The sequence below is a fragment of the Symphalangus syndactylus genome, chromosome 17 (assembly GCF_028878055.3).
Source record: "Symphalangus syndactylus isolate Jambi chromosome 17, NHGRI_mSymSyn1-v2.1_pri, whole genome shotgun sequence".
Taxonomy (NCBI): Eukaryota; Metazoa; Chordata; class Mammalia; order Primates; family Hylobatidae; genus Symphalangus; species Symphalangus syndactylus.
The window spans coordinates 22,658,088-22,677,268 of record NC_072439.2 but is presented as its reverse complement, the minus strand read 5'-3'; the positions used below and the strand labels follow the sequence as shown (position 1 = coordinate 22,677,268).

Below are 19,181 nucleotides of genomic sequence, written 5' to 3'. Positions count from 1 at the left end.
GCAGCAGAGGGGCAGAGACCAAGAGCAAGGAGTGAAGAGACATTTGCAGAAACAGCCTTGGAGACTGAAAGAACAACATCCCTGGTCCTTCTTTATTTTCTTTTTTTTTTTTTTTGAGACGGAGTCTCGCTCTGTCACCCAGGCTGGAGTGCAGTGGCGCGATCTCGGCTCACTGCAAGCTCCGCCTCCCAGGTTCACGCCATTCTCCTGCCTCAGCCTCTCCGAGTAGCTGGGACTACAGGCGCCCGCCACCACGCCCGGCTAATTTTTTGTATTTTTAGTAGAGACGGGGTTTCACCGTGGTCTCGATCTCCTGACCTCGTGATCCGCCCGCCTCGGCCTCCCAAAGTGCTGGGATTACGAGCGTGAGCCACCGCGCCCGGCCCCCTGGTCCTTCTTTTAGCCAGATCAGATTCTCTGCCCCTTTCCCAAAAAATCCCCCATGTAAGAAAACGGCACCTCCCACCATCTACCAGGGCTTAAGCCAGACACCCAGGAGTATCCCTTGACACCTTGCTCTCAAATCCACACCCCAGGCCAACAGCAATCTTGTCTGATCCACCTGCAAAATAGATCCACAATCTACCTGCCCCCACCATGACCCCCAACCTGGTCCTAGCCAACATCGTCTGCCATTTGCATCTTCATAGCAGCCCCAGCCCCAGTCTCTGCTCTAGCCCCTGCCTTCAGTCTCTACTTTCCCCACTCCCCCAAGAGACAACCAAAGGAAGCCTGTTATAACACCTGAGTCAGATCACATAAAAGTCAAATTCCTGAGTCCTCCCCACAGCCCACACAGTCTGGCACCCATCGCTTACCCTCCCCCTTGGCCACTCTGCTGCAGCCACACTGGCCTCCTAGGTGCTCTACCAAGTCTGGTCTGCTTCATCCATAGGAGCTTTGCACTTGCTGTTCCCTCTGCCTGAACACTCCCCTGGTGTCCCCATGGCTCACTCCCCTCCTTCAGGTCTCTGCTCAAAAGTTGCCTTCTCTGTGAGATCCTCCCTGACCACTGCTGTTGCAATCCACACCCCACCTCCAACTACCCCATCCTCCCTACCTTGCTCGACTTTTTCCATGACATTTATCATCACCACCTAACATTAAAATGTACTTAATTCTTATGTTGACAGCAATCTGCCTCCCCGCTAGAATGTCGCGTCCTCAGGGGCAGGGCCTACTTGTTCACTGCTGTATTACACACAGCTAAAGGAAGCCAGGCACATAGTGAATGTTCAATACTTGTTGAAAAAACAAGTCGACTCAAAAACATAGTTTTCCTTTTCAGCAGAGGTTAAAACTCCAAGACGGATAAATATGTTCATCTGTAAAAGGAGGCATTAAAAAGACAGAGAAATACGGAGGAGGCAGAGTCATATACAGTTTGCCGAGGACCCACATCTCTACAGAAGTCAAACTATTTGCACTCAATTCCATGCCCAGAGCATCTAATAAGAGACGATACCCCCACCTGGTGGCTGGGACGGAAACGGCACCTTCCTACAATACAGAACACCCAAAGGACCGTCGCCAAAGCCCTAGGAGTCTTTTGAGCCCAATAATTCAAAAGATAGAACTGTTCATTCATCTAAGTGATGTAGATGTTTTGGTTGGTTTATAAGATGTATAAGTTTATAAAAACTGATGAGAAAAAAAGAAGTGCTCCAGGTGAGGATCGAACTCACAACCTCGGCATTGCTCCGCCCGCACTGTCATATAAGTACCGCGCGCTAACCGATTGCGCCACTGGAGCTTCGGCCGCACCCCTACGCCGGGAAGTTCTTCAGTGGTTCATAGCCACGTGACCTCACCAGAGGGACCCCCCCGCCTTGTATTGCATATGCAAATTAAAAATTTTGGATTGACCAATAGGAAACAGTGCATTGCCAGTTCCGGATTCTCACGCCTCGCGGCCTTTGCTGTAAAAGGGAAAAGTCCGCGAGGCGTTTGGAATGTAGGAGTGTCGCCTACTAGAAGGACACGCCTCCTCATGAATATTCAAAACAAGGGGTGGGATCTTAACCCTTCGCTGGCGGGCCGGCCGGAAGGCAGCCCCTCCCCCCCCGCAGGCGGGAACAGGATGTGAGCCCCGGCGACAGCGGGGGAGGGGAAGCCCCGAGCGACCGCCCCCCGCCTCACAGCTGGGACCGGACTCTCCCGCCCCAGATGTGGCGCCGCCGCCGTCACACGAGCCCCGTGACACCCAGCCGGGAGCCCGAGGGGTCCAGAGGCTCGGACCCGGGCGTGCGGAATTTCTGCACCGCATCCTGAGAGACACCGAGGTCCAGGCCCTGGCGCCCAGGCTGGAGGACTTGAGCCATCCAGGAGCGCAGCGCCCCCTCCTGGAGCAGCCGGGAGCCCGGACGTCACCCCGCGGGACCCTGGAAGCCGAGCGCCCCGTATCCCCGTTTCAAGAACTCAGGATCCAGGACCGCAGACTCCCTCCAGGGCTCCGATCCCAAGACCCCGCGTTGGAGGAACTTGAGATCTAGACTTCTAAGCGCCCCAACCAGTTTCGGGCTGCAGCGGCCATCACTTCAAGGGGACCCAGGACTTTGGGACCCCCCTGTGCTCCCACCTGGAGGGAGTTTCATTCCTGCCCCTAGAATTAGGGGAACTCAGAAATCCATCCCCCACCCCACGGCCCTACCTAGAAGACAGGAATGTGAGTCCCCAGCGCCGCCATCTGAGACTCCAGAGTCGAGGCTCCTAGCATCCCCTACGTAGAACACTGAGAAATCCCGACTGCGGGACCCCAGTCTCCGAGAGACCCCAGATTCTATTCCTGGAGCCTGAGAGACCGAAGTTCACGCCCCTGAGTCTGGGCTCCGCACCTCCCCGGGGACCGCGTCGGGGTCGCGCAGGAGCCAGGCTGCCTCGGGCCGAGGCTGGAGGCTCCCCGGGAGGTGAGGGGGGAGGCGAGGGGCCCAGGCGGACTGGGGGAGGGGGCGGCGCCACTGCTGAACAATGAGGGGGCGTGCCGGTGGGGGGCGAGCCGCGGCGCCGGCGGGAGTTGGGGGCTGGAGGGGTGTGGGAAGGCGCTGGGGAGGCTGCGGCTGTAGGGACAGCGATCGGGTTCGGAGAGACCGGCCGGAGGGGGTTCGAGGGCTCGGGGCCAGCGCCCCAGCGCGCAGCCCTCGGCGGGGGAGGGAGCCGTCTGCAGGACCCTGGCATCCGGTCCCCCAGCTTCCGCCCTCCCCTGGGACCCCGCGGCCTCCCGCCCACGGCTTTTCCCAGCCCTGCCCCTCGCCCTCCGTTCCAGCCGGAGCCCAAACGTTCCCAGGATCCCTAAGTCTCTGGCCCCAGACAAACGGGACTCGCAGCTTCTGCGCCTCCTGCTCCGCTCACTCTTCTTTGTCTCAGCCTTTCCATCTTTTTCCCCAGGTTCTCTCTCCTTGTCCCCTTCTTTCTGTCACTTTGTGCCTCCCCCATTAGTTTCTCCCAGGGGCCCCTCCCTGGATTTACACCAAGCTCCTAATTCCCAGCCCCCATCTGTGAGTCGGCGGTGGAGAGGCCCATGGGGTCCTGATATCCAAGAAGGGGCTCTTTCTGCAGGACTCTGCTGGGCCGCTCAGCCATGCCTGAGGGAGCCCAAGGACTGAGCCTCTCCAAACCTAGCCTGAGCCTCGGGTGTGGCCGAAGAGGTGAAGTGTGTGACTGTGGCACCGTGTGTGAGACTCGGACAGGTGAGCCCAGAGGCAGGGGCGGAGCCTGTGGGGCTTTTATTCCTTGGCATTGCTGGCAAGGCAGGGTGATGGAGACAACCCCAGGCCAACTCGCACAAAGCTGGGAGTCTGTTGGGGAAGGCGGGCCCATCCCCAGGCAATGACAGGCCAGAGGGGGCAGCGCTGGGCAGAGTGGTCAGGGCTGTGATCGTGGATCCTCCGAGCTCGGAAGGTCAGGGGAAGGTTCCTGGAGATGGGAACATCTCAACTGGGAAGTGGAAGATTAGGGGGAAGGAGTTGGGCAAAGACAAGGAAGAGTATTCTACATGCAAGGAACAGCATGTGCAAAGGCCCAGCGGTGAGAAAAGGATGCATGTGACTGAAAGAAGTTGAGTGTCACTGGCATCCAGAGTGTAAGAAGAGGGGTGGCCGTGGGAAGAGAACTGGCTGGAGGGATCTGTGTCGGCCACATTGTCCAGTGCCCTGTGGATCTGAGGAGTTTGGACTTTATCCCCAGGGGCATGAAGGGGTTATACTCACAGGAGTAACACAGTCAGATGGACAAATTAATAAAAGTCTACCTAGCTGATTCATGGAGGTGGATTAGAGAAATGGAGGCCAGAAGTCCAGAGAGGACCCTGATGGGAGAGGATGGGACTGGACCAAGACAGGGCAGTGGGGAGACGAGAAAGGAGCCTGTGGGAAAGCTGTTGGATAGGTGTGGGTGAGGGTGTGGGTTGAACGCATGAAAGGCCGTGGAAGTCGGTGCATGGGGAGATTTCTCTGACCTTCTGTTCCACACCCCAGCAGCTCCTGCAGCCCCCACCATGGCCTCCCCCCGAGGTTCTGGGAGCTCCACATCCCTGAGCACAGTGGGCTCTGAGGGGGATCCAGCCCCCGGGCCCACTCCAGCCTGCTCAGCCTCCAGGCCAGAGCCCCTGCCAGGGCCCCCCATCCGCCTACATCTCTCTCCGGTGGGGATCCCAGGTTCAGCCAAACCCTCAAGGCTGGAGCGTGTAGCCCGGGAGATCGTGGAGACAGAACGGGCATATGTCAGGGACCTCCGCAGCATCGTGGAGGTGAGGCGGGCAGACACCCGAGGGCAGTGGGCACCCAGGCCAGCCCCTTGCCCCCATAACCCCAGTCATCCCAACAGGACTACCTGGGCCCTCTGCTGGACGGCGGGGTCCTGGGGCTGAGCGTGGAGCAGGTGGGCACGCTGTTTGCCAACATTGAGGACATCTACGAGTTCAGCAGGTTAGGGGCGGGGGGACAGGCAGGGGGCATTGATTGGTTGGAGGGTCTATTTCCTAATCCAAACCTCGGAGCGGCGTAGTGTCCTGTCCAGGCTGGTACGTGGGGTTGTGACATTGGGCAAGGATCAGGGATCACAACTGGGAGTGAGGACCCAGAGTGAGGGGGGGCATAGGGGATGGGAGTCAGAGGACCTGGATGAAGGCCAAACACTGGGACAGGGTCCTGGCATCAGGACGAGTCCTTGGGGCTGTGTCAGGTCTGGGCTCACAATGAATCCAAGAATCACATGGGGCCTGAAGGCCGAGACAGCGTGAGCATGCGAGTGACCCCCTAAGCCTGATTTGCCTGGGACTTTTCCAGTTTTAGCACTGAAAGCCCTCGTCCTAGGAAACTGCTCAGTCCCAGACAAACAAGGATGGTTGGTCACTGTGGTAAGGAGGACTCTGGGGTCCAAGGATCATGACATTTCCAAGTACCTTGACAAGGTCTCGGGATTACAGCAGGAACTTAAGATCATCCTAGCTCTTTGGGTCGTGACATGACACCCCTAGGCTCATGCCAGCAGTGACACAAGTTCAAGCTGAGGAATGAGACGCTGTGCAGGGACAAAGTCTAAGCAGGTTACCATGCCCCGTGTAGCCCTCAGAGGAACCTTCCTCCGGACGTGGCATCCCCTTAGGAGATGCTGGCAGTCAGCAAGCCCCCAGCCCCAGCAGACCATTGGGGCCTCAGCCTCCTGGAGGCCTCCCATGGAGGGGTTCGTGGAGGCAGGCGGTTCCTCACCCTCCCCTCTCCCCCGTAGCGAGCTCCTGGAGGACTTGGAGAACAGCAGCAGCGCCGGGGGTATTGCCGAGTGCTTCGTGCAGAGGGTGAGTGGAGGGGTGGGGGGCTCTTGATCCTGGATGGGACCTTTGTAGAGGGGGGAGAGCAGGTTTGGGCTAGGCTGGAAGGGGGGTCGTGGGAAGCCAGGACCTGGGGTCTCCCTGACTCCCATGTCACCCGCAGAGCGAGGATTTTGACATCTACACATTGTACTGCATGAACTACCCGAGGTGAGGGGCAGGAGCCCCTGCCGGGCCTCAGGCCGTGCCCACAAGCTGATGTGCCAGTCACCCGTCACCCTCCCTCTACCCCCGACCCATCCAGCACCGACCCCTGCCAAGCTGTGACAGTAACTGACCTCTCCCTCACTGCCCTGCCCCCTGTCAGACCCTGACCCTTCCCAAACCCTGGCCCCTCCCTAACCCCTCTTGACCCTGCCCACTGGAACTGACAATCCCCACTGACCTGTGCTGTGCCCCCAGCTCCCTGGCCCTGCTCCGGGAGCTGTCATTGTCTCCGCCAGCAGCCCTGTGGCTGCAGGAGCGCCAGGCCCAGCTTCGCCACTCACTGCCCCTGCAGAGCTTCCTGCTGAAACCTGTCCAGCGCATCCTCAAGTACCATCTGCTGCTGCAGGTCAGCTGGGGCCCCTGGAGCCAGGCTGGGGAGGGGAGGTCCTGTCCCTTGACCACCTGTTGGTGCATCTGGAGGGTGGACTCCCCACAAGTTGGGCGAGGCCTCCCAAAGTGCTGGGATTACAGGCGTGAGCCACCGCGCACACCCCTACCTTTTTTTTTTCCCTTTGAGATGGAGTTTCACTCTTGTGGACCAGGCTGGAGTGCAGTGGTGCCATCTTGGCTCACTGCAACCTCCACCTCCTGGGTTCAAGTGTTTCTCCTGGCTCAGCCTCCTGAGTAGCTAGGATTACAGGCGAACACCACCATGCCCGGCTACTTTTTGTATTTTTAATAGGGATGGGGTTTCCTTATGTTGGCCAGGCTAGCCTCGAACTCCTGGCCTCAGGTGATTTGCCCACCTCAACCTCCAGAGTGCTGGGATTACAGACGTGAGCCACTGCGCCTGGCCTCTGCCCCAATCTTTATATTTTTCCATCTCCTGTTATTCTCATTCTCTTTCTTCTTCTCTGTTTCTCTCTCCATCTCTGTGCGCCTGGTGGCTGCCTGACAGGAACTAGGGAAGCACTGGGCAGAGGGCCCAGGCACTGGGGGCCGCGAGATGGTGGAGGAAGCTATTGTGTCCATGACAGCAGTTGCCTGGTACATCAATGACATGAAGCGCAAGCAGGAGCATGCGGCGCGCCTCCAGGTGGCCCCAGGGTGGGCTGGGGCTTGCTGGATGAGGGAGTGAGCGAGGGGGCCTTGGGGGCGGGTGGGGGGAAATCAGTGCCTCAGAGGTAGCCTTGGAGGGTTGGCTGGGACAGCATGGCCCTGTTGCTAACCCCCGTTTTGGTGTGTATGTGTGTGCCACCTACCTATGCTTGTCTCTGTGCCCGGCGTACCTGGCGGGGTCCTGGCAGGAAGTGCAGCGGCGGCTGGGTGGCTGGACCGGACCGGAGCTCAGTGCTTTTGGGGAGCTGGTGCTGGAGGGCGCGTTCCGAGGAGGTGGAGGGGGTGGCCCCCGGCTACGAGGGGGTGAGCGGCTGCTCTTCCTGTTCTCTCGGATGCTGCTGGTGGCCAAGCGCAGGGGGCTGGAGTATACCTACAAAGGCCACATCTTCGTGAGTTTGGGGATGGGGTGGGGCTAGAATACTACCTACAAAGTATATCCCATATACCTGTATCTGTGTGCCCAACAGTGTGGGCCAGGGGACCGTGCCACATTTTCTTGAGTTAGAGAATGGAGGCCAAGGGAAGCTTGCTTTCTAGTGTATAGAATGAGAGCTGCCCCACTTAAGAAAAAAAGGGATAAGGCTGGGCGTGGTGGCTCATTCCTGTAATCCGAGCACTTTGGGAGGTCAAGGTGGGTGGATCACTTGAGGTCAGGAGTTCGAGACCAGCCTAGCCAACATGGTGAAACCCCGTCTCTACTAAAAATACAAAAATTAGCTGGATGTGGTGGCGAGTGCCTATAATCCCAGCTACTGGGGAGGCTGAGGCAGGAGAATTACTTGAACCCAGGAGGCAGAGGTTGCAATAAGCCAAGATTGTGCCGCTGCACTCCAGCCTGGGTGACAGAGCGAGACTCTGTCTCAAAAAAAAAAGGGGGCGGGGAGAGGAGGCTGGGCATAGTGGCTCACGCCTGTAATCCCAGCACTTTGGGAGGCCAAGGCGGGTGGATCATGAGATCAGGAGTTCAAGACCAGCCTGACCAACATGGTGAAACTCCGTCTCTACTAAAAATATGAAAATTAGCCGGGTATGGTGGCGTGTGCCTGTAATCCCAGCTACTCGGGAGGCTGAGGCAGGAGAATCGCATGAACCCAGGAGATGGAGGTTGCAGTGAGCCAAGATGGCGCCACTGCACTCCAGCCTGGGCAACAGAGCAAGATTCCATTTCAAAAAAAAAAAGGGGGGGAGAGGAAACCCACCATACAGCCTTATGGGAAACATCTTCCTAGGGAGGAGGACCAAGATACACCTCCAAGGGTGTCTCCGTACAAGGGGCATCACTGAGCCCAAGGACTCTGAACTTGCTGCCCCTCTCTTTCCTTCCAGTGCTGCAACCTGAGCGTGAGCGAGAGTCCCCGAGACCCTCTAGGGTTCAAGGTGTCTGATCTGACCATTCCCAAGCACAGACACCTGCTCCAGGTGAGCACGTAGTGGGATCAGGCTGGCAGGGATCCCCCAGCCTCGAAACCTCACACCTGGCTCCCTGACTCTACTCCAATCCACTCCTAGGCCAAGAACCAAGAAGAGAAGAGGCTGTGGATTCACTGTCTCCAGCGCCTCTTCTTTGAGAACCACCCCGCCTCCATCCCTGCCAAGGTACAGCTCCTGCCGCAGCCGGGGGCCCTCTGAGTGCTGGAGACACCCTTCCCCAATAGTACTAACAGACGCCCCTGCCCAATGCTAGAGCAGTCTGTTATAATGTGATTGCTAAAAGTGCAGAATTCCAGCCGGGCACGGTGGCTCACGCCTGTCATCCCAGCACTTTGGGAGGCCGAGGCGGGCAGATCACGAGGTCAGGAGATCGAGACCATCCTGGCTAACATGGTGAAACCTCGTCTCTACTAAAAATATAAAAAATTAGCCGGGTGTGGTGGCGGGCGCCTGTAGTCCCAGCTACTCAGGAGGCTGAGGCAGGAGAATGGCGTGAACCTAGGAGGCAGAGCTTGCAGTGAGCGAAGATCACGCCGCTGCACTCCAGCCTGGGCGACAGAGCGAGACTCCGTCTCAAAAAAAAAAAGTGCAGAATTCCACTACTTGGGTTTGAATCTTAGCTCTACCATGTCCCTGCTTTGTGACCTTGGGCAAATAACTTAACCTCTCTGAGCCTTAACTTCCTCACCTAGAGGAATGATAGCACCTTCATCCTAGGGTTGTGGTGATGATTAATGGTCACCAGCCACGTCATGGGCTTGACCAATAGAAGCACCCATCAGCTGGCTATGGTGGCTCATGCCTATAATCCCAGCAGTTCGAGGGGGTGATGTGGGAGGATCATTTAAGCCCAGGAGTTCGATACCAGCTTGGGCAACACAGTGAGACCCTGTCTCTAAAAAACATTTTTTAATTAGCTGGGGCTGGCCAGGTACGGTGGCTCACGCCTGTAATCCCAACACTTTGGGAGGCCGAGGCGGGCGGATCACCTGAAGTCAGGAGTTCAAGACCAGCCTGACCAACATGGAGAAACCCCATCTCTACTAAAAAATACAAAATTAGGCCGGGCGCGGTGGCTCACACCTGTAATCCCAGCCCTTTGGGAGGCTGAGGCGGGCAGATCACGAGGTCAGGAGATCGAGACCATCCTGGCTAACATGGTGAAACCCCATCTCTACCAAAAATACAAAAAATTAGCCAGGCGTGGTGGCGGGTGCCTGTAGTCCCAGCTACTCGGGAGGCTAAGGCAGGAGAATGGCGTGAACCCGGGAGGCGGAGCTTGCAGTGAGCCTAGGTTGCGCCACTGCACTCTCCAGACTGGGCAACAGAGTGAGACTCTGTCTCAAAAAAAAAAAAAAAAAGAAAAAAGAAATTAGCCAGGCATGGTGGCGCATGCCTGTAATCCCAGCTACTGGGGAGGCTGAAGCAGGAGAATCACTCGTACCTGGGACACGGAAGTTGCGGTGAGCCGAGATCATGCCATTGCACTCCAGCCTGGGCAAGAAGAGCGAAACTCTGTCTCAAATAAAAATAAAATAGCTGGGCTGGGCGTGGTGGTTCACGCCTGTAATCCCAGCACTTCGGGAGGCCAAGGCGGGTGGATCACTTGAGGTTAGGAGTTCGAGACCAGCCTGGCCAACAAGGTGAAACCCCGTCTCTACGAAAAACACAAAAATTACAGGGCGTGGTAGCGGGCACCTGTAATCCCAGCAACTCAAGAGGCTGAGAATCGCTTGAATCCAGGAGGCAGAGGTTGCAGTGAGCCGAGATCGCGCCTTTGCACTCCAACCTCAGCAACAAGAGCAAAAACTCCGTCTCAAAAAAAAAAAAAAAAAATTAGCTGGATGTGATGGTGCACATATGAAATCCCAGCTACTCAGGAGGGTGAGGTAGGAAGATCGCTTGATCCCAGGAAGTAGAGGCTGGAGTGAGCTATGATTGCACCACCGTACTCCAACCTGGTGGATACAGCAAAATCTAAAAACAAAAACAGCATCCATTAATGGGCATGACTGCGGTGCTGAAAGCATCCTCCCTGTGGTACTCCAAGATCGACCCACCTCAACCCTCATCCTCCTGTCTTTCAGGCAAAGCAAGTTCTCCTTGAAAACAGCCTGCATTGTGAGTTGGGGCCTTGGGCTGGGAGGGTGTGGAAGTAGAGGAATTACTTCCAAGAAAAAGTTGGCTGTTAGTCCCAAAACTCTCCCCACAGGTGCCCCCAAAAGTAAGCCTGTCCCAGAGCCCCTGACACCCCCACTTGGGTCTCCTCGACCTCGAGATGCTAGAAGTTTTACCCCTGGGCGAAGGAACACAGGTAAAGGCGGTGGATCCCTGAGTCCCGGCCCTCAGCCCCCACTTCCCTAGGACCCAGGAGCTGGGCTCACACAGGGCTCTGGCCCTCCCTCCCACAGCTCCATCTCCTGGGCCCTCTGTGATCCGCCGAGGCCGCAGGCAGTCTGGTGAGCACTCACCCCTAAGGGTGATCCAGGCATCGGGGTGGGAACTGGGCTCCTGACATCACTGTGTCCTCCCCGCAGAGCCGGTGAAGGACCCTTATGTCATGTTCCCACAGAACGGTCAGTGACTGCCCCGGCTCAGCCTGGTCCATCCCTGTCTGTCGCCCGGTGGGATGTCTGGGGCGGGTTGGGGAGGGGTGGTTGCCTCCCCTCATCAGTTGTGGGGGATCACTCTTTTTCCCTTACATCTCACTAATGCTTTTCTCTCTCTCATCTCTCCATCCTTAGCTAAGCCTGGATTCAAGGTAAGAGATATCTCGAGATAGGGTCTGGGCACCTTGACTTCTGGGTCTGATGGAGAAGGGAGCTTGAGTTCCAAAATCCTGGGTCTGAATGAGAAGGGGATTGGGGCCAGACAGAGTAGCTCATGCCTATAATCTTAATACTTTGGGAGGTCAAGGCAGGAGGATTGCTTGAGCCCAGGAGTTTGAGACCAGCCTGGGCAACATGGCAAAACCCCATCTCTACAAAAAGTACAAAAAAATTAGCTGGGCACACTAGTGCATGCCCATAGTTCCAGCTACTCAGGAGACCAAGGTGGGAGGATTGCTTGAGCCTGGGAGGCAGAGGTTGCAAAATGAGCTGGGATCGCGCCACTGCACTCCAGCCTGGGTGACAGTGAGACCCTGTCTCAAATAAATAAATAAAAATTTTAAAAGAAAAATAAAAAAATTTTAAAATTGAGCCAGGCACGGTGGCTCACACCTGTAATCCCAGCACTTTGGGAGGCCGAGGCAGGCGGATCACGAGGTCAGGAGATCGAGACCATCCTGGCTAACACGGTGAAACCCCGTCTCTACTAAAAATACAAAAAATTAGCCGGGCGTGTTGGCAGGCGCCTGTAGTCCCAGCTACTCGGGAGGCTGAGGCAGGAGAATGGCGTGAATCCGGGAGGCGGAGCTTGCAGTGAGCCGAGATCGCACCACTGCACTCCAGCCTGGGGGATAGAGCAAGACTCCGTCTCAAAAAAAAAAAAAAAAAAATTAGCTAGACATTGTGGCAGGTGCCTGTAATATCAGCTACTCAGGAGGCTGAGGCAGGAGAATTGCTTGAACCCGGGAGGCGGAGATTGCAGTGAGCAGAGATGGCGCCGTTGCACTGCACACTGGGCAACAGAGCGAGACTCCATCTCAAAACAAACAAACACAAAAGAAGGGGATTGGGGCTTAGGGTCCTCTATGTGAGGGAGGAGTCTTGGCTCTTGACTTCCATTGCTTTCCCTCCTCACAGCATGCTGGCAGCGAAGGGGAACTCTACCCCCCAGAATCTCAGCCACCAGTTTCAGGCTCTGGACCCCCTGAGGACCTGGAGGATGCTGGACCCCCAACACTGGACCCCTCTGGGCCCTCAATCACTGAAGAAATCCTGGAACTGCTGAATCAGCGAGGCCTTCGAGATCCAGGGGTGAGGTGGCTGTCCCATTATGGTGTCCTTGGGCCTCTGGGTGTGGGCACACAGACCAGGGACCATGTAGGCCAGCCCATGCTGATACCTTTATTTTTTTTGTATTTGAGATGGAGTCTTGCTCTGTTGCCCAGGCTGGAGTGCAGTGGTGCCATCTCGGCTCACTGCAAGCTCTGCCTCCCAGGTTCAAGCGATTCTCCTGCCTCAGCCTCCTGAGTAGCTGGGACTACAGGCACCCGCCACCACGCCCGGCTAATTTTTTTTGTTGTTGTTGTATTTTTAGTAGAGACAGGGTTTCACCATGTTGGCCAGGCTGGTCTCGAACTCCTAACCTCAAGTGACCTGCCCACCTCAGCCTCCCTAAGTGCTGGGATTACAGGCGTGAGCCACCACACCCAGCCACCATGCTGATATCTTTGGCTTCTTCTCCTGTGCCCACTATAGCCATCCACCCATGACATTCCCAAGTTCCCTGGAGACTCCCAGGTGCCTCGAGACAGCGAAACCCTCACATTCCAAGCCCTGCCCAGCCGGGACTCTTCAGAAGAGGAGGAGGAGGAAGAGGAAGGGCTGGAGATGGATGAACGGGGGCCTTCCCCACTCCACGTCCTGGAAGGGCTCGAAAGTTCCATTGCAGCTGAAATGCCCAGCATTCCCTGCCTTACCAAAATTCCTGACGTGCCCAACCTTCCTGAAATTCCCAGCCGCTGTGAAATTCCCGAAGGTTCCCGCCTTCCTAGTCTCCCTGACATTTCCGATGTTTTTGAGATGCCCTGCCTTCCAGCCATACCTAGTGTCCCCAACACCCCCAGTCTTTCTAGCACTCCCACCCTCTCCTGTGACTCCTGGCTCCAAGGGCCTCTGCAGGAACCAGCTGAGGCTCCGGCCACCAGGAGAGAACTGTTCTCTGGAAGCGATCCTGGGAAACTGGGAGAGCCGCCTTCAGGAGGCAAGGCAGGGCCAGAGGAGGATGAAGAAGGGGTATCATTCGCAGACTTCCAGCTCCAGGATGTCACCCAACATCAGGGATTCCCAGATGAGCTGGCATTCCGCTCCTGCTCAGAAATCCGGAGCGCCTGGCAGGCATTGGAGCAGGGACAGCTGGCCCGGCCAGGCTTCCCAGAGCCACTGCTAATCCTGGAGGATTCGGATCTGGGTGGAGACAGCGGGAGCAGGAAGGCAGGAGCCCCAAGTTCGGAAAGGACAGCGTCCCGAGTGCGAGAGCTGGCCCGGCTTTACAGCGAGCGGATCCAGCAGATGCAGCGGGCAGAGACTCGGGCATCGGCCAACGCCCCGCGCCGCCGGCCTCGGGTTCTGGCCCAACCCCAGCCATCCCCCTGTCTGCCCCAGGAGCAGGCAGAGCCAGGTGAGGTCCGGGTACGTGGTGGGCAGAGGTGGTCCCCGCTGGGGTAGTGGTCCTGACTCGATCCTCTTTTCGCATTCAGGGCTCCTGCCTGCCTTTGGACACGTGCTGGTATGTGAGCTGGCCTTCCCACTGACATGTGCCCAGGAGTCTGTCCCCCTGGGTCCTGCTGCCTGGGTTCAAGCTGCCATACCTTTGTCGAAGCAGGGAGGCAGCCCAGATGGCCAGGGTCTACATGTTTCAAATTTGCCTAAGCAAGACCATCCGGGCATCCACGTTTCAGCTGCTACCCTTTTGCCTGAGCAAGGAGGTTCCCGGCATGTCCAGGCTCCAGCAGCCACACCTTTGCCCAAGCAGGAAGGCCCCCTACACCTCCAGGTGCCGGCTCTTACAACTCTCCCTGATCAAGGCCACCCGGAAATCCAAGTTCCAGCCACCACTCCTTTGCCTGAGTATAGAAGTCACGTGGCTAAACCGGCTCCATCCACCGCCTTTTGTCCTGAGCAGGGACACTGTGGAGACATCCACGTTCCCACCACTCCAGCTTTGCCCAAGGAGATTTGTTCTGATTTCACAGTTTCAGTCACCACCCCTGTGCCCAAGCAAGAAGGTCACCTAGACAGTGAGAGCCCAACCAATATCCCACTGACAAAGCAAGGAGGTTCCAGGGATGTTCAGGGCCCAGACCCTGTCTGCAGTCAACCCATCCAGCCTTTGTCTTTGCATGGAAGCAGCCTGGATCCCCAGAGTCCAGGCGACACCCTACCGCCGTTGCCGTGTCACCTCCCAGACCTTCAGATTCCTGGTAGCTCACCTTTGCCTGCACATGGAAGCCACCTGGACCATCAGATCCCAGCCAACGCCCCACTGTCTTTGTCCCAGGGCCTCCCAGACACTCAGGTTCCAGCTACCACACCTTTGCCCCTGCCACAAGTCCTCACAGACATCTGGGCCCAAGCCCTCCCAACTTCACCCAGGCAGGGAAGCCTCCCAGACATCCAGGGTCCAGCGGCTGCACCTCCACTTCCGGAGCCAAGCCTTACAGATACACAGGTCCAAAAACTCACACCTTTGTTGGAGCAGAAGAGCCTCACAGATGCCCATGTTCCAGCTGCCACACCTTTACCTGAGAGAGGAGGCTCTCTAGACATTCAGGGCCTCTTACCCACCCCAGTTCAGACCACCATGGTTTTGTCCAAACCAGGAGGCTCCTTAGCCTCTCATATTGCCAGGTTGGAGTCTTCAGACTTGACCCCACCTCATAGTCCCCCACCTTCCAGCCGTCAGCTCCTGGGCCCCAATGCAGCTGCCCTCTCCAGATACCTGGCAGCCTCGTATATCAGCCAGAGCCTGGCTCGGCGGCAGGGGCCTGGGGGAGGGGCCCCCGCAGCCTCCCGGGGCTCCTGGTCCTCTGCTCCCACGTCACGGGCATCTTCGCCGCCCCCCCAGCCCCAGCCACCACCTCCCCCAGCCAGACGGCTCAGCTATGCCACGACGGTTAACATCCACGTGGGCGGGGGTGGGCGGCTGCGGCCAGCCAAGGCCCAGGTCCGGTTGAACCACCCTGCTCTCTTGGCCTCCACACAGGAATTTGTGGGCCTTCGCAGGGCCCAGGGGGCTCCTGATGCCCCCTTCCACATGTGAGCCAGGACATGAAGCTTCCCCAAAGCAAGGACTTCAGCCAGATGCTATAGACCCTCAGAACTTGACCCGGAAGTCCAGACACTGAACACGGGCCTCAAAACTGCTGCGGCTTTCCAACTCCTGGTATCTGCATCGGCGAATGGCCCTTCTTGCCTTGATCACAGGGATGGGGAAGGGAATGTCATTAATGTTTTGTCAATTAATACTGATTCTTTAATGCGATGATGTGTATTTTCCCATTCTGGAGGCTGTGGAAGATGACAAGACAATGAACGGGAAGGTCTGACACAGAACAAATCAGTGGTTCTGAACGCTTGGGGAATCTCAGACTCCTTTGAGAAATATTGGAAAATGGACCCGCTATACCTTGGCGTGTGATTTCAGCAGGTCTGTGGACTGCTTGATGCCCATCCAGGAAAGCCAAGTTAAGAATCTTTGCTTTGGGCTGGGCGCGGTGGCTCACGCTTGTAATCCCAGCACTTTGGGAGGCCGAGGCGGGTGGATCACGAGGTCAGGAGATCGAGACCACGGTGAAACCCCGTCTCTACTAAAAATACAAAAAAATAGCCGGGCGTGGTGGCGGGCGCCTGTAGTCCCAGCTACTTGGAGAGGCTGAGGCAGGAGAATGGCGTGAACCCGGGAGGTGGAGCTTGCAGTGAGCCGAGATTATGCCACTGCACTCCAGCCTGGGCGACAGAGCGAGACTCTGTCTCAAAAAAAAAAGAATCTTTGCTTCAAGTAGACCCTAGAAATCCATTCCCTTGGCAATTTATACAATTCACGTCTCCCACCATCCGTTCATCTCACCTACCCTGCCATCTCTCCACCTATCCATCCGGCTATTGCTCCATCTAGCTTTCCCTTTCCATCTGCCCATCGTCCAATACATCATCTCACGTATCTGCCTTGCTTATCCAACTGTCTGCCCTATTCACCCACCCGTCCCTTTATCATTCTACCCCCATCTGGCATTCCATCCTTCCAACCATTTATCCATCATCCCACTTACCCATCTTCTCCATCCAGCACTCCATTCATCCGTCCATCTCTCCCTCCATATTTCCATCTGTGTCCATTCATCCACTCATTTTGCCATCCACACATACTCACCCAGCCATCTCCCAATCCATCAACATACCCCATCCCTCCCTCACTGGACTCTTCGGGGTGTTAGTACTATGATACTTCAGAGACAGTTCCATGCTGATACAGGGGAGATCAATTTTGGGGCTCTGGGATAAGTCTGTCCCACATCTGTCTGATTTCCCTTGGCATCCTTCCCGCCAGTTCCTCATGAATATCCCAGTTCTTGTGCCCACTCACATACCTCAGATCCCTTCACTCCTCCCCACAGTTTGCAGCCTCTACAATTCATCCACATGCTCCCTCCCCCAGCAAAATAATTCAGGTGGTGGAGACAAAAGGCTTTTATTTTAGGTTCTGTCTGCCCCCTTGTTCCAGCAGTGGTATGCCCAGTGAGAGGCACAATTTAAGCAGTTTCTTTGGTGATGATTATTAGCTGCTTTCATCAAATACTTAGCCTCTTGTGCTTTAGCACATTATTTATGTAAGCTCCCCTGGGATTCTCTGAAGCACTCTGGTGTCCTGGCTATGAATTCAAGTCCCATCTTTACTTATTTGATGTGGGTCCTCCCTCTGAGCCAGTTTTCTCATCTACAAAATGAAGACAACAGTACTTCCCTCCTGAGATCACTGAAGGATTTAGGGAGCACATCCTTCCACTTCCCAAACATGTTTGAACCTCTGACTTGCTTAGGAGCATCATTCAAATCACAGATCCCACAGGATCTAGTCCCGACCTGTTGAATCAGGACCCCCAGGGCAGGAGGAGCTTGGGAATCTGATTTTTTTTTTTTTTTTTTTTTTTTAAATACAGCCTCACTCTGTCACCCAGGCTGGAGTGCAGTGGCGCAATCTTGGCTCATTGCAACCTCCACCTCCTGGGTTCAAGCAATTCTCATGCCTCAGCCTCCCGACATAGCTGGGATTACAGGCGTGCACCACCATGCCTGGCTAATTTTTTGTTGTTGTTGTTTGTTTGTTTGTTTTGTTTCTGAGACAGAGTCTCGCTCTGTCGCCCAGGCTGGAGTGCAGTGGTGCGATCTTGGCTCACTGCAAGCTCCGCCTCCTGGGTTCACGCCATTCTCCTGCCTCAGCCTCCCGAGTAGCTGGGACTACAGGCACCCGCCACCACACCCGGCTAATTTTTTTGGTATTTTTAGTAGAGACAGGGTTTCACTGTGTTAGCCAGGATGGTCTCGATCTCCTGACCTTGTGATCCGCCCGGCTCGGCCTCCCAAAGTGCTGGCATTACAGGCGTAAGCCATCATGCCTGGCTGGGAATCTGAATTTTTTTTTTTTTTTAGACGGAGTTTCCCTCTTTTTGCCCAGGCTGGAGTGCAATAGCACGATCTCGGCTCACTGCAACCTCTGCCTCCCAGGTTCAAGTGATTGTCCTGCCTCTAGCTGGGATTACAGGCGCCCACGACCACGCCCAGATAATTTTTGTATTTTGTAGTAGAGACGGGATTTCACCATATTGGCCAGGCCATAGTGGTCTTGAATTCCTGATCTCAGGTGATCTGCCCGCCTCAGCCTTCCAAAGTGTTGGGATTACAGGCGTGAGCTACAATACCCTGCCCAGGAATCTGAATTTTTAGCAATCAGTTAACAGCAAATAAGCTGAGATTTACTGGGTACTAAGCACATCCTATGAACATTACAGCCACTTTATATAAGCTCGTTCACTGTCCTCATAACATTTCTAATATGCAAGTGAGCATGTTTTTTAATCCTCAGTCTAGAGGTGAGGAAACTGAGGCAGGCACAGAGAGGCTAAGGGATTTGCCTAGTCACACAGCTAGGAAGGTGCAGCACTGAGACTCGAATCCACACAGCTTGGCTTAAGTCTACCATTAAATTTGCCTGTCCTGGCCAGGTGCAGTGGCTCACGCCTGTAATCCCAACATTTTGTGAGGCCGAGGCAGGTGGATCACTTGAGGTGAGGAGTTCCAGACCACACCAACCTGGCCAACATGGTGAAATCCCGTCTCTACTAAAAATACAAAAAATTAGCCGGGCATGGTGGTGGGCGCCTGTAATCCCAGCTACTCAGGAGGCTGAGGCAGGGGAATCACTTGAACCTGGGAGGTGGAGGTTGCGGTGAACCGAGATTGCGCCACTAGACTCCAGCCTGGGAGATGAGCAAAACTCCGTCTCAAAAAAATAAAATAAAATACATAAATAAATGTGCCTGTCCTGTGCCAGGTGCTGTTCTTGCCAGTGGGGATACGTGAGAGAACACTGCCTTGCCCACATGAGGCTTGTGGCCTGGTGCTGCGCGCAGCTCAGGGGATTCTGATAATTAGCTGAGTACAGTTGCCAGCACAGGGCCTGGCTCAATAAATATTAGCTGCTGGCTTCTGCTCACTTACTGTTTATTGACTGGCTACTGGACACCAGGGCCAAGGCTGTGTCCCGGGGGCCCCGTGGCGACGGAGATGAACTCCTCAGCCTGGAGTGATCCACTCCACTGCAGCCTCCCCAAGGTCAGGACCGCGGCCGACGCTCCCCTCCTCCGCCCCAGCTGCACATTCCCGGCTGAAGGAAAGTTCTCAGCCTGGCCTGGGCTCCCAGCGGCGTCGGAATTCCCGGTATTCAAGGAGGCAGGGAGGGAGAAGGGGCCTGGAGCTCCAAGGCCTGGAGCTGGGAA

At 56.1% G+C, this 19,181-nt stretch overlaps 1 protein-coding gene and 1 non-coding gene across 8 annotated transcripts; one reads left to right on the top strand and one right to left on the bottom strand.

Moving 5' to 3' along the window:
* Window positions 1–96: 96 nt before the first annotated feature.
* Window positions 97–18,894, top strand: PLEKHG2 (pleckstrin homology and RhoGEF domain containing G2). 7 transcript variants are annotated; one of them, XM_055251256.2, is made up of 19 exons: window positions 97–2,906; window positions 3,556–3,686; window positions 4,476–4,744; window positions 4,822–4,922; window positions 5,725–5,791; window positions 5,928–5,974; window positions 6,227–6,377; window positions 6,930–7,067; window positions 7,279–7,479; window positions 8,417–8,509; window positions 8,600–8,686; window positions 10,609–10,642; window positions 10,734–10,835; window positions 10,933–10,980; window positions 11,059–11,097; window positions 11,266–11,282; window positions 12,268–12,441; window positions 12,886–13,807; window positions 13,887–18,894. In XM_055251256.2, the coding sequence occupies exons 2-19, from the start codon at window positions 3,578–3,580 to the stop codon at window positions 15,446–15,448; spliced, it is 4,161 nt and encodes a 1,386-aa protein (XP_055107231.1). In that variant the 5' UTR covers window positions 97–2,906; window positions 3,556–3,577; the 3' UTR covers window positions 15,449–18,894. The 7 variants fall into 7 exon arrangements, with proteins under 7 accessions (XP_055107231.1, XP_055107229.1, XP_055107230.1 ...); XM_055251254.2 differs by having other exon boundaries at window positions 4,473–4,744; XM_055251255.2 differs by having other exon boundaries at window positions 3,486–3,686; window positions 4,473–4,744.
* On the bottom strand, window positions 1,661–1,753 carry TRNAI-UAU (transfer RNA isoleucine (anticodon UAU)). Its single transcript is given in 2 exon segments — window positions 1,661–1,696; window positions 1,716–1,753. It is a non-coding gene; the product is annotated as a tRNA-Ile (tRNA).
* Window positions 18,895–19,181: the final 287 nt, after the last annotated feature.

What these genes read in the sequence shown, in the direction of transcription:
- PLEKHG2 (XM_055251254.2), top strand. Translation starts at nt 3,578, where the DNA reads ATGCCTGAGGGAGCCCAAGGACTGAGCCTCTCCAAACCTAGCCTGAGC. An exon ending in CCCTGGGCGAAGGAACACAG is followed by an intron (nt 10,836 to 10,932) that starts GTAAAGGCGGTG and finishes TCCCTCCCACAG; the next exon opens with CTCCATCTCCTGGGCCCTCT. An exon ending in CCGAGGCCGCAGGCAGTCTG is followed by an intron (nt 10,981 to 11,058) that starts GTGAGCACTCAC and finishes TCCTCCCCGCAG; the next exon opens with AGCCGGTGAAGGACCCTTAT.